Genomic DNA, 14730 nt, shown 5'->3' with positions numbered 1-14730 from the left:
TCCTCTCCTCCTCCGCCGCCGCCGCCCCCAAAGCGAGCATCAAGAAGAGACGATTCCAACGATTCCAATCGAAAGCCTCATCACGATTCAGTACGAACGACTTGACTGAGCCCTAGGGAGTGCAGATCCAAATGCGGCGGTAACAGACCGCCGATTTTGTCGGAGGATCGACGCTGATTGAGGAAGGCGCGAGCTAAAGATGCGAGCTTTTTCGCTCTACTGCTTTTTTTTTTTAAAGGAAATTTTAATGACGAGGATGAAAATTACAGCTCGGGTCACTGGAAGCCTGCCAGGCTGGATGGGGGAAATTCTGTTTTGGTCCTTGAATTTTGATTCATTTGCAGATTGGCTCCTCCGTTTTTGCTGAGGGGACAGTTGACTCGTTAGCCGTTACGGTATGGTCCTTCGCGACTCGCAAACGTGCTCGTGATATGGTCAACCCCCGGTGATTCCTAATTCTCTCTTGCGGAAATAGAGAAAAAATAATAATAATAAACTTAGTGTATTTTTTTTTTCAAGCAGTTTTCTAATACAATATTTGAGGAAAGGTTTGTACTATTATTTATTTAAAGTAAGTTGTTATTAGATGTTTAACTAAGCACATAAATTTTGGCTAAATTACCATACCAGTAGTAAAAATAGTTCTAGGTGGCTAGATTTGTAGTAAATAACTTTTTCGGCTAACTTTTCCAGCAACTACTCATATAATCGACCAACTTTTCGGTTAGTTAGCCTCATTCAAATCATTAGAGGGGGATAATTTCAAATTAGTGTGAAAGAAAAGAGGGAATTTTTAATTTGGGGGCTTATTCTCCTTCTTTTATTTAATTTGGAGTTTTCAATTGCTAGAGAAGATGGATTTTTTGAGCTCAAGCAGTGAAGAACCACCAATTAGAAGGGGAAAAGGAGAAAAAAATTTCCAAATTTAAAAAAAAACCATCTTCTTTACATTAATTTGAAAATCCCTCATTAAAATGGGATTATCTGAACGGTTGCCGAAAAAATGGCTGGGAATTTTTTTTGAGCCTATGGGTCTCGCCGTGCATGTTCAAATACATAGTTATCGCCGGAGATAATTTTAAACCAATCTGACCATTGGCATTGGGCACTACTTTTAATATCAATTTGGTAATTTAGCCAATAAATTTCATATTTTGTGAAACACGCTCGGGTAGTAGAATGTATTATAGCATGGAAAAAAGCTATTAAACAAATGTCATGACGGTACGTTTCACTGCTAATTAGATTCGTAAGTTATATCTCTCATATGTACATAGATAAATACACACACCCTTATTTAGTCTCAAAACATGAAGTCCAAAATGAAACTCGTTTCTAATCAATCGATAATTTACTTATTAGGTAGTCTAGTAACATGGACAATCCAATATAGGTCCATATTGATAGCCAAAATGCACGAATCATGAAAGTTATATCGGGTTGACGTTGCGAAGTTGGTATGTGACTTAGGAAGGTTAAACTTAGTTTCTGGGGTACCTTAATCGCCTTTGATGGTTGATTCACCGTTTCGGATCTTTGCATTGTTCGTCGCTACACAGGAAACAACGGTTAGAGGCCTCAGAGGTTATTTTCCTCCGGCATGCCCTCCGACGCTGTATTCAGTGACTATTTATAGTTAATCTGAAGAGAAAAACAGAGAATAATTTTGCTGACTTTTTTATGTAAACTTCACGCACCTTCGTATGGTGGAGATCATCGTTTTATTTATAGAGGGTTTACGGGGGCACGTTGGTAATTTGAGCCGAGCGTGTGAAGTATTGGCTCAGACACTATTTTTGCACGCGTCGGCAGCTAATTGGTCGAGTTGTCTTTACATAGTGATGAGGCTATTGGAGTAATTGCGTGTCTGAGGAGCTTTGACCGCTCCGGCTCATAAGGTCTTTATGACCGACGCCGCATTAATCGCTTGATGATGACCGAGTGGTGAAGTGCAGGGGCCGACTGTACATTCATTAAATGTTGTGCGACTTTTGATGCCACTTGTAGTGATGCTTCTCTGCTCGAGACGTCTTGTATTGGGTCCGAGTGGAGAGTGTCTTTCGTCTCGGAGTCGGACATCCAGTAAATTTTGGGTTGGTGTTTGTTGGAAAATTTGTAATACAAAAAAAAAGGAATGAAAGAACTGTATTTGACTTTATTCTCTCTAACTGCTTAGAAAAAGAATGATTACAACTCTCTCAACTCTCGATTACAATTGGATTTCCGATTACAAAAGAGAAGAGAATGATCTGGATTCTCTCCTTTGTTTAATTCTGGGTTCTTCACGGTGGCGATGAGATGCCTCCCTCGAATGCTTGCGTCGAGTTTGCTTCTCGTTGACGATCCGAATATCTATGCTCACTGGAACAACAGTCTTGTCTGGTTGATAACTCTTGATGAGTTTCGTGATTCAGAACAAACAATAAACTCTAGTAATAGAGTTGTTCAAACCGAAAATAATTCGGTTAATAAGCCAAATATCGACGGTTTAGAGCTCCTCCGTTTGTTGATTTCCCAGACTGTGTAAGGAGTCAATCCTCTTTTTTTGATACTAAGAAATCTGATCGAAAGATCCTCTCCAAGTAATCTAATCTCCACAAATCCGTTCCTCGATCTGATTATCAAAAATCTGATCCTTAACTCTGTTGAGTTTGTTGATATTTATAGGGGGATTAGGGATGTAACTGCTCCCATAATCTGCGCCTAAATGGGGGTTTAGTTACCCCATTAATCGGGTGTAACAACCCACGTAAACCACTCCCTATATCGTGGATAGAGAACAGCTTCAAAGTTGTTACGATCACGTTTGAATGAGTCAGAACCTTGACTTGCGTTCTGGCGGTGATTGGAAAGAGTTGCTGTGACGAGCTGCGTCGTGCAGCGATAGAGCTGCATTGGCAGCGATTGATGAGCTGCGTTTGGCAGCGGTTGACAAGCTGCGTTGTGCAGTGATGGAGCTGCGTCGTGCGGCGATGGAGCTGCGTTGGCAGCGATTGATGAGCTGCGTTTGGCAGCGGTTGATAAGTTGCGTTGGGCAGCGATGGAGCTGCGTCGTGCGGCGATGGAGCTGCGTTGGCAGCGATTGATGAGTTGCGTTGGGCAGCGATGGAGCTGCGTTTGGCGGCGGTTGATGAGCTGCGTTCGAGCTTCTCTGCCTTTATATATATGGATGACACAAATGACCTAGTAAAGAAGATCTTATTCAGGCCATTTGTGACAATTGAGGCATCTCAACAACGCTCTATCAACTGCAGGTCACGATCTCCACTAAGATTTCTTTGCATGGTTTAACCATGTGCTCCTCAGTGTGTCGAATATCATTACACTGCTCATCAGCATCTCTAATAGTTGCTAAATATAATATTAGTCATGTTGTTGTCGCAGCTCTAATAGTTGCTAAATATAATATTAGTCATGTTGTTGTCGCAGCCATCAAGATCAATCATCTCACATAAAAAGATGCATTCGTGTCTGCAGCGGTTGAAGCTGCGTTGGTATTATATCTTGACGATGGTACGCGGGGAGGACTTCCACGTCTTGGTTTGAAGAGATCGTTGATTTGTAACCTCTTTCTGTCAGAGCGTTGCTAAAGATAGCCTTCTGGAAATCGTCAGATTGTAACTTCCATCATTGGTGTTTGATGGGGAATCAGCTATCTTTTATTATTTTTAGACAGCCTACAGTTAGGAGCGCTTTTTGTCTCAGATTTGAACCACCAGGTGAGTCCGCCAGATTGCAACTCGGGTTATGCTTGCAGGTGCTTTGGAATTCGGCCAATTAGTTATAGTGCAGCCGCTCTTATTGTTGTTCTTGATAATTTCCAAAGTATAACATTATCCATGTTCACACAAAATTAGAGCATTTTACCATAACAAGGATTTGAGCCAAGCTAGCTAAAAAAGTTTGCTTTTGTGTGACTTATAAGTAGAACAAAAGTTCTCTCTTGAACCAAAAAAGACTTTGTCCATGTGGACCTCGTGTTAGTGGATGCCCTTGTCAATCTCCTCATCCACTACTCCATGATGATAATAATAATAAGCACGAGAAATTATTGAGACACATCTTATCCACTCTTTGTTCCCACCACTGATCCTTGGTTCCTGCTTCAAAAAGAAATCTTTCTAGCTTCCTTGAATAAATCACGCTGTCTGTCCTTTAACCTAATTAAAATATCATTGTGCACTAGACAATTATGATTTATTTTAAATAAATCATAAATCTTAGGATAAATTTTGAAAAACAATTTTTTTTTAAATTAACAGGTAAAACGACTGTCTAACAAAAAAATTGGTAAAATCGACCTTATTTTGCACAGGACTACTGGTTCCATGCAAAAAGGATCGATTTTCCAAATAACTCACACGACACCCCCTCTTTCCCCCTCCCCTCCCTCATCCTCTTCTCCTCATCTCTCTCCCTGCTTCCTCCCCAATCACCGCGCCGAGGCTCAACTAAGACCCCGCGCGACCAGCCGCCACCGCGCCTCGACCTCACTCCAGCAGGCCCAAGCCCGCCAATCTCCCTCAGCCGTCCCTTTCCTCCTGCCCTTTAGCCCTTGCACCTCGCACCTAGGTCGCCGTTCGCCACAACATGTCGCCGGGCCGTGCTCCTCTCCTCTCATCCCCAGACTCGCCGCCTGCCTCTTCACCCATGCTCACCACCCGCGCAAGCTCCTCTCCCACCACGCCATCGTGCCTCCTCGCCAATCCACCGCCGCCCGTCTCAGACCGAGCAGCTAGCCGCTCACGCTAGCGCTGCGCTCCTCCGCCCTGCACTCCAGCCGCACCGCCGCCGAGGCCTAAGCCGCCCTCCGCTTCCTGCCCGAGGCTCCAGCTCAACCGCCTCTACCCCAACCCTTTCAGATCCGCCCTCTCGCTGCTCGCCTCCTCCGACGCTGTCGCCCTCCCGCTTCCCATGTCGGCGCCCTACGCCTCAGCTCCAAGCCGGCCACAAGGCCCAGAGCTGCCTCTCACGGCAACCTCACCGCCTTCGCGTACAGCCCCGCAAACATCTCCTCCAGATCGATTAGCCCGTCGGCTTCAATTCCTCTCCCACAGCCGCCTGCACAGCTGTCAGAATCGCACAGGCCCCTCCCCCTCCGCCCAAGCTTCCCGGCGGCCCTCCGTCCTCTCATCCTCCTCGCGCGCTGCGTGGACACCAGCCGCCAAAACCATCAACCGTCAATGCGCCACTTGGTCCGTCAGCTGCACAGGACTGCGCGCCAAACACGCGGTGGGTGAGGCTGGAGTGCGGGTCTGAGGGAGAGGGAGGAGGGAAAGAGAGGGGGTCGGGTGAGTTGATTTTGAAAATCGACCCTTTTTTGCGCGGGACTAGTAGTCCCGTGCAAAAAGGGTCGAGTTTGCCAATTTTTTTGTTAGACGTTCGGTTTTACCTATTAAATTTGAAAAAAGATCGTTTTTCCAAATTTGTCCTAAATCTTATCCACTACCCTAAGACTCTCTCTCTCCTTCAACATAATTAAGATATCATTGTCCACTAAACAATTATGATTTATTTTAAATAAAAGAGTAAAAATTAATCAATTACAGACTGATAAGTTAGCTGTACTAAAATAAGTAATACTCATATAGATATTAATTAACAAATAACTGTAACAGAAAGATGTTCTTTTGATTGTCAAAGTGAAAAAATAAAAAGGATGAGAATACAGAAAGATTACCGACGAGAACAAAATACTTTTCCTGTTCTGTTTTGAGGAAGCGCCCATCAATTCCGATTTATCATCTTAACGGGGCATCAAAATGATATTATTACATAAATCTTTAATTTAACTTATATAAATATAAATATCTTTTAATACATCATTAATCTATTAGACTAATATTGATAAATATCCTTCTGTTTTTTTTTTATCTCCAGTTAAATGTTTGTGAAGAGGTGACCGGAGACGCCAGCTCCAGCGCGGTAACAGGTCAGGGGTCAGTGGCAGATTTGTAATTATCTCAACTAAAAGGTCTTGTTGTTAACAGGAAAATCCAAAACGCGACCAAACCGACGGGGGTTTAAACCGCCGCGGGCCCCCCGCCCGCGTGAGGCAGCGGCAAGCCCACGGTGCCTCCGCGTGGCGGTAAACAGCCGTAGCGACGGCGCCGCTCAAAGCTCACGCTGGCACCTGGCCTTCGGGTGATTCTTGTGGGACCCACTTTGCTCGTAGGACGACGGTTAGCGGAACTTTGTGAAGTGATGGGAGTTTAGTTTGTTGATGTTCATCGATTTTGCGAAGGGATCCCCTTAATTTTAACGAACTCAAACGGCAACAATTTTAGAGGTTGATTTATTTTTTGCGCAAACAGTGGGAATTTAAATTTCTGGATGGGGGGTAATTAATGAAAATTGTATATAAAATGTAAGAGGTTACCATTTTTTTTTTTTTTTTTTTTGGAACGAGGGGGTAATTAATGAAAATTGTATATAAAATGTAAGAGGTTACCATTTTTTTTTTTTTTTTTTTTTTTTTGGCAACGGGAGAAACTTGGTCAGGGAACTTAAAATTCTGTTAGTTTAGTGGTTGGAGCCCACCTCAAGTTAGAGATCACCAATTTACCCGGAACCATACTTATTTCGAGTTATTGGCCCATGGCTCATTATTGGTTTGTTGTAATTATGTAATTGCATGAAACCAGGACATTTCAAAATAAAAATATTTAAAATAGTGAAGGGTATTATTGACCATTAAAGATTTTTCTAAACTTGTGCTTTTGAAGGGAGTATATATGACTAGTTGAGATACACATGCAATGCACGTGGTTGAATATCATGAGTTGAGATGCACGTGCAATGCACGTGGTTGAATATCATGATTATTTAAATTGATAAAAATAGAGTAAAAATAAAAAAAAAATTATGGGATTAATTATCAACTCAATAATCTCTCTCTTAAATTAAATATTATCATCGTTTCCTTCAAACCAGACTGTGGCTACGTGATCTACTATTTGTGAGTTATAAACACATTAATTTAGTACAACATCTCTATTTATTAGTATATTGAAGTCTTTAAAAGATGGGTGTCATTCAATTCGCAAAATAATTTTACATATGAATTTACTTGCAATATGTCCATTAAACTTTTAGTCGTGGGTTGACTCATCATATTCATGTTAACTTTTAGTTGATGTTTTGCTCATATTTATATTATTTAATATTCTCATTGAATTTTATAGCTCATTCTCTATATCATAGAAGCAAAACTGAAAGTATGAAAAATTATTTTCTTACAAAATTAGAACATAGAGATTATGATATATTTCGCCATGTGCTATAAATATAAAAAAAATTCTTTGATGTAAGGTCCCTATCAAATCTTACCCCAAACGATGTGAATATCCATATCTCCTAAGTGGATTTTGCTGTTGTGAGAGCAACATGTTAGAGACTCGTATTTAAATTTTTTGGCTTTATGAAAGACAATAATTTATAGTACATAGCTTATATATCGTAAAGAGCATACCGATTCATAAAGAATTTTTTCTAATAATAATATTACTATTCAATATTAAATTAATTTTATTATATAAGATTATATGACCCCTTTTTAAATAAATTATAAAGTATATATATGAAAACCTTGATGCTTGTAACCAGTAGTTGGGCTCCACAAAATAGATTAACTTTACATTGTAGTTTGCTATTTGTAGCACTGTTGGTAATGTCATTACCTTTTCTCTTTATCTTATTTTCATAATTTTCTAATGTAAGTTCTCTTTTGCTAATCATTCAATTGGCTATATTTTGTTTTTATAATATTAGAGGTTAGAATATTCTCTTCTATTTAAAAAGTATTGACATGATTTTCTTAAAAAATATATACACATAGTAACAATAATATATACTTTAGTGTAACTAAAAAGTTAGCTTCGAAGCCATTTAGAGTGAGGTCCTTTCTATGCTAGAATGGTGATATAGTGATTACACAGTCTAAAAGGCAAAGAAAAAATTTCTACAAAGGAAAAGTAATTTAATATGTCAAATTAAGAACTAATTTATAAAATATACATGGGCAATGCAGATAGCTATAGAAAGTAAGGTATATATATTCATAAAATTTTTATAGTGAGTGGCCAACTACAATTATCCTAATTTAAGCATAAATAATTATTATTTTAGTTACTAATTTGATATGTATAACCATGGAATAAATCTCCAGCAAAAAATAGGAATTGAGATTATATTATGTTATAGGTAAATAAATAAATGTTATTAGAGCTCCTCTTTATATTGAATTTAAAAGTAATAATTTAATTTATTAAGCCCCAAATGTTAGCTCATGTGAGAAAGTAATCTATGGCCTATATACGTATATAGTCAATCAATCAAACGTATTAAAATTATAATAACCACGGTCAAAATTATACGGTGGGTTCACATTAAATATAATTTATAAAAAATAGTATATCAAAGTCAAAATCTTTTTAACCACTACATAGATTATCTGAATTTTTTTGCATATATAAACTATACTGTGTAGGAATAGTGATGTGCACACTTAACTATGGTCTAATAATCTTAAGACAACTTATTCTTTAATATCATCATTAATTGATGCATATGTGTAGTACACTAAAAATAAATTAAAAATTTAGAAAACTACAAAATAAACACCCTAAAAAATTTTAAAAGTGTTAAAAAACACTCTAAAAATTGTAATTTACAAATACATAAAACTATTAAACAATACATTGAAATCAAGGAATTACAAAAAAATAATTTAAAATTTTTAAACTTTTGAGGGGTAATTTGCAATGTACTGAACTTTAAGTGTATTTTTTATAAATTTCAAATTTAATAGATTTTAATTAGTTATGTTATTTTCAAAAAAGTTATGGGTAATATTTACCATGAATTTTTTTTTCTAAACCTATACTTTTAAAATATGTATAATTTTTTTAGCAAAATTTTAATTTTTAGGGGTTTTTAGTAATTTTGTATATTTATTTTAGTGTCTATAGGTTAGAAATTCTCATGGAGTTTTTTTTATAAATTATAAATTTTTAGGACTTTTTGTAATTTTTTAAACTTATAGGCCTTTTCTACAGATTGTAAATTGTTTAAAAACTATTAATACTTCCTATGCTTTCAATTTACTAATAAATTTAAAATTTCCAGGGTGTTTTTTGTAAATTTTAAAATTTAAATATTTGTTTGTAAATTTTAAAACCTTAAGTTTATTTTTTATAAATTATAAATTATGTAGGGGATATTTATAATTCTTATTTTTTAATGCAATGTTAGGTCAGGAATTAACAGATTTTTTTGTAAATTTTACAGTTTTGAGGGTTTCATTTTGTAATTTGTAAAAAGTTCAGAGTATGTATTGCAAATTCAATAAAATTTTGGGGGTTGTTTGTGTTATTTGTAGGTTTTTAGTATGTTTATAGGTTTGTCATTTTCAAGGTGTTTTTTATAAATTTTAAACTTTTAGGGGTGTTTCTGTAATTTATAAAACTTATAAGATATTTTCTCCAAAGTCAAAAAACTTTCAGTTTCTAATTAGCATATATTTTTTCAGATTTCTCACTGAATTGAGATAAATAAAATTTATAATTTTTAAGATGCTTTAATAAAAATTTAAATTTGTAGGGGCTTTTTTGTAATCTAAAAAACTTGGAGAATATTTTTTACAAAGTCTAAAACTTTTAGCTGTTGGCTAGTATATGTTTTTTAGATTTCTCTACGAACTTAAATAAGTAAAGAATTTGAATTATACGAAACGTATCTATTTTATCCAATAACATGTTAAGTCTCATTATGAATAGAATAAATCATTTGGTTAACAATTCAAAGAGATAAGATAATTAAAATAGATTAGTATAACAATGTAATATTCAAAAAAACCTAAGGGTAATATTGGCTATAGAAATATTTTTCCGAACTCGTACTTTTAAAGGGAGTATGATTTATAGGATTAGGATCCTCTCCACTACAAAAAAATAGTGGAGGGACCACTACATAATCACAGTCATTGATTATCTAGTTGATGGTTATGATTTTTTAGTATAAATTCGTAATGAGTGTAATACACAGGGGTATGGTAAGTGTTAGATTTAGATTGTATCATAACCGCCTACTAAATAATTAACAATTGAGATTAAAAGTAGTGGTCTCTCCACTATTTTTTTGTAGTGGAGAGGATCCGAATCCATATTTATAGTTGTTTATTTGATTACAAGTAATAAATGCAGCCACAACTGCAATTACTGAGAGATTTCAGTTGGAATTGATGAATTATGTAGGTTTGCATCTAGGTCGCAAATTGCATTCTATTTTTAGCGGTATCGACCTGATGTCCCAAAGAAAATGCCCACACTACAAACTGAAAAGCTACAAATTGAATTTACTTTTGAAAAAAGCAATAAATTGAATTTATTTTTGGAAAAACAATTGAATCAGTTTAAACATAGGTTTTTTTGGGTGGTAAAAGAGGAGAAATCTGTCAAAAATGTTAGTTTTTTGACAGCTTTCCCCCAAAATCACCTTTTTAAGGGGTGATTTTGGGGGGAAGCTGTCAAAAAGCTAATATTTTTGGCAGCTTTCCCCACTTTTACCACCCAAAAAAAAGAACCAAACAGCCCCTAAACTGAACGGTTCCTTAAATAAGAAAATCGCTTTCCATCCAGCTTGAAGTTTGGGCTGTTGATCTTTTTGATCCTCCTCAAACTCTAAGCCCAACCCGGCCCACGTAAGGGGAGACGAGTGAGAGACGCAAAAGCTCTTTGTTTTTATCGTCCGTCGTCGTCATCATCATCACCAGCGACAACGCTCTATAGATAATCTTCTCCCAATCGCCAAATCGCGGAAAAAGTGGTAATCTTTTCATCTCTTTTGTCATCAGATTCGTTAGTAACTTACATTTGTAGTTGACTGGGCCCTCCTCGATTCTTTCACTGGTGGTTATAGATGAAAGTAAATTGATTGCTTGCTTCAAACCCCCCAATTTGATCACAAGAAGAAAACCCATGTTTTATCTTTAACAATTTTGGAAAAATTCTCGGGGGAAAAAAAAACCCATGATTGACAATGTTTGAGGGTCTGTCCTATATTTTACAATCACTTATACTGAGATCACAAGAGAGCAATTGTTGGTTATTAGTGTCAGTTACACTCATAATGGATACTGCCTAATTCTTAGAAACACCCATGTCTACGCCTTTATGAAATAGTGCTTAAAAGTATGAATATTGTAATAGGAATCTGAACTATATGGACATTTGCTGATTTACTTGATATATGTATTGTCCGAGGTTCATGAAGCTTTTGGATAAATTTACACAACACTAAGTTTTTGTATGACAAATTTGGTGGAACTGGCCATAAACTTGCAAATGTCTGCGTTGCAGCGCGAGTTTATTGTCCGAGGTTCATGAAGCTGTTGTAAAATGGCAGTGGCATGTGCAGCTGGGCTTATACCACCCATTACTAATTCTCTGAAGGTCTGGGAAGACCCAACCTTTTTCAAGTGGAGAAAACGTGAACCGCACGTGCCGCTTCACTCTCACGATTCAGTCGAAGGTACATTTTTTCTCTTACTCAGGCACTTCTTATCCGTTTCTTCATTTTTATAGGATATGACCCTTTGAAAGATATGCTTATGCTATGGTTTATACATGACTATTTGATTTTCCTGCTCTTGTTGCAGGATCTCTCAGATATTGGTATGAGCGAAGCAAGGCAGACTTTCTGATTTCTAATTCAGCCGTGTGGAATGATGATGCTGTTTCTGGTTCTCTTGAGAGTGCTGCTTTTTGGGTCGAAGGCTTACCTTTTGTAAAGTCTCTTAGCGGTTATTGGAACTTCATTTTTGCGTCAAGTCCTGCAAATGTTCCGGAGAACTTTCATGATATTGCCTTTGATGATTCAGCTTGGGAGAAGTTGCCAGGCAAGCTTATACAACTTAAATTGTTGATCTTGCGATTCATTTCTTTATCGTTCCCAACATATATTTTACCTGCTGCTTTCTTCTTCTTTTTGTTTTTTTATTTATTATTCTTTTATCACATCAGTTATTAGAATTAATTTGAATCTGTTATAGTAAATTTTATAGTTTTCAGTACGTGGGGACCGTCACACGCATGATGGAAGTCTTCAAATCTTCAATATATCGTCATATGTGCATGCACCTTAAACTTTTTCCGCTCTTCAAGTTTAAAAAATGCCTTAGGCCTCTATCTTCATAATTCTGAAGATTCCCAGTGATCAAATATCTATATTTTGTAAGAAACTGCAAGATGCTAGATAGGTACTTTTTTATCTTTTCTATATGGCTTTCGTCAAAACATTCCAGGTAACTGATTTGAAGATTTGGAGGATTTTTTCAATATATTCTTATAAGAGTGGTTAGTATATGGTAACATTAGAGAAGTTTGTTTAGTTCCACATTGCAATATTACTTATTTGTAGTGCATTTGCTTTATAATGAATAAACCCAAACTATCCCTCTTCAGAATATAGTCATTTTCCCGTCATAGCACAGTATCAGAGCAAAATTCCTAAACCTGGAAAAGAGCAAAATTCCTAAACCTGGAAAAACCTTATTAACCCGAAACGTCGAGGTTGTTGAGGGGCCACTAGCTCAAGCGCCATTTTCCCTCCATGGTTTCTCGTCTTCCCACTGTTCGCAACAGTAACTTATATTAATTGTATTAGTAGTTATAATTTATATATATTTCTATATTTTCAAATCATGTTCCTAATTTTAAAAATATTGTGGATATTTAATACTTAGTTTAAATTAGAAATAACAATACACGTGACTTACCTAAGTGTTATGTCTATATGTGCTTTAAGCTCCCCAATAACGAGTCTTAGACTCTTAGGCTGCACGTTATTGTTATTTTCGACATTGTGTATAACATACATTGTGTAAAAAGTTCTGTAACTTTGATTAATACTTTTGTGCCTTCAAGGATAAGCCGGTATAGTTTATTCTTTTCTTTATTAGCAAAAGAAATTTATTATGTTAACATATGGACTGCTCTCTCCGTGGCTTCAATTAGACACCAGAGTAATTAATGGTCTCTGCTGATCTTCGTTGCATTCTTTTGTTCATTTTTCTACCTAATAGCCTAACCTAACATGACTGCGCTTTTTGATGCAGTTCCTTCAAACTGGCAGATGCATGGATATGATCGTCCTATTTATACAAATACTATATATCCCTTTCCTCTTAACCCACCATATGTTCCCTGCAACAATCCCACTGGCTGTTATAGAAAATATTTTCACCTACCTAAGGAGTGGAAAGGTATTGTTTACAACTATGCTTTACTTCATTTCCTCTACTTCTGTGGACAAAAATCATCCGTGTGCCTGACCCCATACACAGGGTAAAGGTTTTTTTTTTGTTTTTGCACAACTTCTGGCTTATTATTCATTTGAAACATTTTTAAGATTTATCATTCTGTTAGTTTAGTAGTTTAATAAATGTAAAATGTGTATTTGGTAATTGGTTATTCTTGACAAATCCTTGGTCATCTTCTAAATATAATTTCTTTTACACATGCTGTGCATTAAGCCTCCTAGGCCAGTACAATACATATTATTGACTGGAAAGACATTGTTATTTAGATATGCAAGTCAGGATTTTGAAGTCTCTTTAGCTTGTGAATCTGTGATTAGGCAATAAGCAACAAAAAATGCATTCGAACAGTCAAGGAATTAAAACTCCACTTATACACTTTAACCATAAGATATAGTGCCATATGTGAACAAAAGAGAAAATCAAGGTCTTCATCCTAGTGTTTCAAGCTGGACATGTGCGTTGTCCATGCACAGGTATGGATATATCTGTTATGACCTATACATGGACATTGAGGAATGATATAAATCAATTAGATTTTGTCAAAAGGAGGCATAATACTTTTTGTTTTTTTTTGAGAAAAAAGGAGGCTAATATACTTAATTTAGTTTGATGTTTGAGTATCTGCTTATTACCATATTCATTTACTCCACTGCTCAATAGGTCGTCGAATCTTACTGCATTTTGAGGCTGTTGATTCTGCATTTTTTGCTTGGATAAATGGAGTCCTCATTGGATACAGGTTTGCACAGCTTAACCTGATAATCCCTTTTTTTTAAAATTATATTGATTGCTAACAGCATGAATCTATTGCTCATAACTTTATGATTTAGTGTTTTTTTTTCTTTCGAAATGCTGTTCTGCACTTTTTCACCGTAAATCATTTAAATATTTCTTCTTACATTATATAATGGCATACAAATGCATCACAATTTCTGATTTTGTTTTAGCATAAGTTTCTTTTATACCAATGCATGTTCTCCTTAACACCCCTGGGGATGCAGTAAATCACAACTTGCTACAGTTCACGTTGTTGCTGTAAGTAACAAACTATCTTCTTTGCTCAGTCAGGATAGCAGGCTTCCTGCCGAATTTGAAATTACCGAGTTATGTCATCCTTCTGATTCAGACAAAGAAAATGTTCTTGCTGTTCAAGTTCTGAGATGGAGTGATGGCTCTTATTTAGAAGATCAAGACCATTGGTGGTTATCTGGCATTCACCGAGATGTGCTTCTTATAGCAAAGCCCAAGGTTTGTTTTGCTTTCAAAATTATTATCTATCCATTATGTAGCTTTCCTCTTAACTGCTTTGTTACTAGGACATTTGCCTGTTATAATCATTCATGGACATAGAGGGCATTTTCCCTCCTTTCTTTTTGGTTTTTCTTTTTGTTGGGGGGGGGGGGGGGGGGGGG

At 36.5% G+C, this 14730-nt stretch overlaps 1 protein-coding gene across 2 annotated transcripts in view; it reads left to right on the top strand.

The window, feature by feature from the left end:
• The window catches only part of LOC109840411 (beta-galactosidase), a 12432-nt gene continuing 8373 nt past the window's right edge, over positions 10672 to 14730 (top strand). For both annotated transcript variants that reach the window (XM_020409047.1, XM_020409048.1), the window contains exons 1-6: positions 10672 to 10824; positions 11358 to 11529; positions 11657 to 11896; positions 13115 to 13261; positions 13979 to 14057; positions 14383 to 14566. In XM_020409047.1, the coding sequence (XP_020264636.1) occupies positions 11397 to 11529; positions 11657 to 11896; positions 13115 to 13261; positions 13979 to 14057; positions 14383 to 14566 (783 nt within the window). In that variant the 5' untranslated portion in view covers positions 10672 to 10824; positions 11358 to 11396. The remainder of the gene's footprint in view (positions 10825 to 11357; positions 11530 to 11656; positions 11897 to 13114; positions 13262 to 13978; positions 14058 to 14382; positions 14567 to 14730) is intronic.

This window comes from Asparagus officinalis, chromosome 5 (assembly GCF_001876935.1).
Source record: "Asparagus officinalis chromosome 5, Aspof.V1, whole genome shotgun sequence".
NCBI classification, from domain to species: domain Eukaryota; kingdom Viridiplantae; phylum Streptophyta; class Magnoliopsida; order Asparagales; family Asparagaceae; genus Asparagus; species Asparagus officinalis.
Note: the sequence above shows the minus strand (reverse complement) of the source record. Positions and strands in the feature narration are given on the sequence as shown.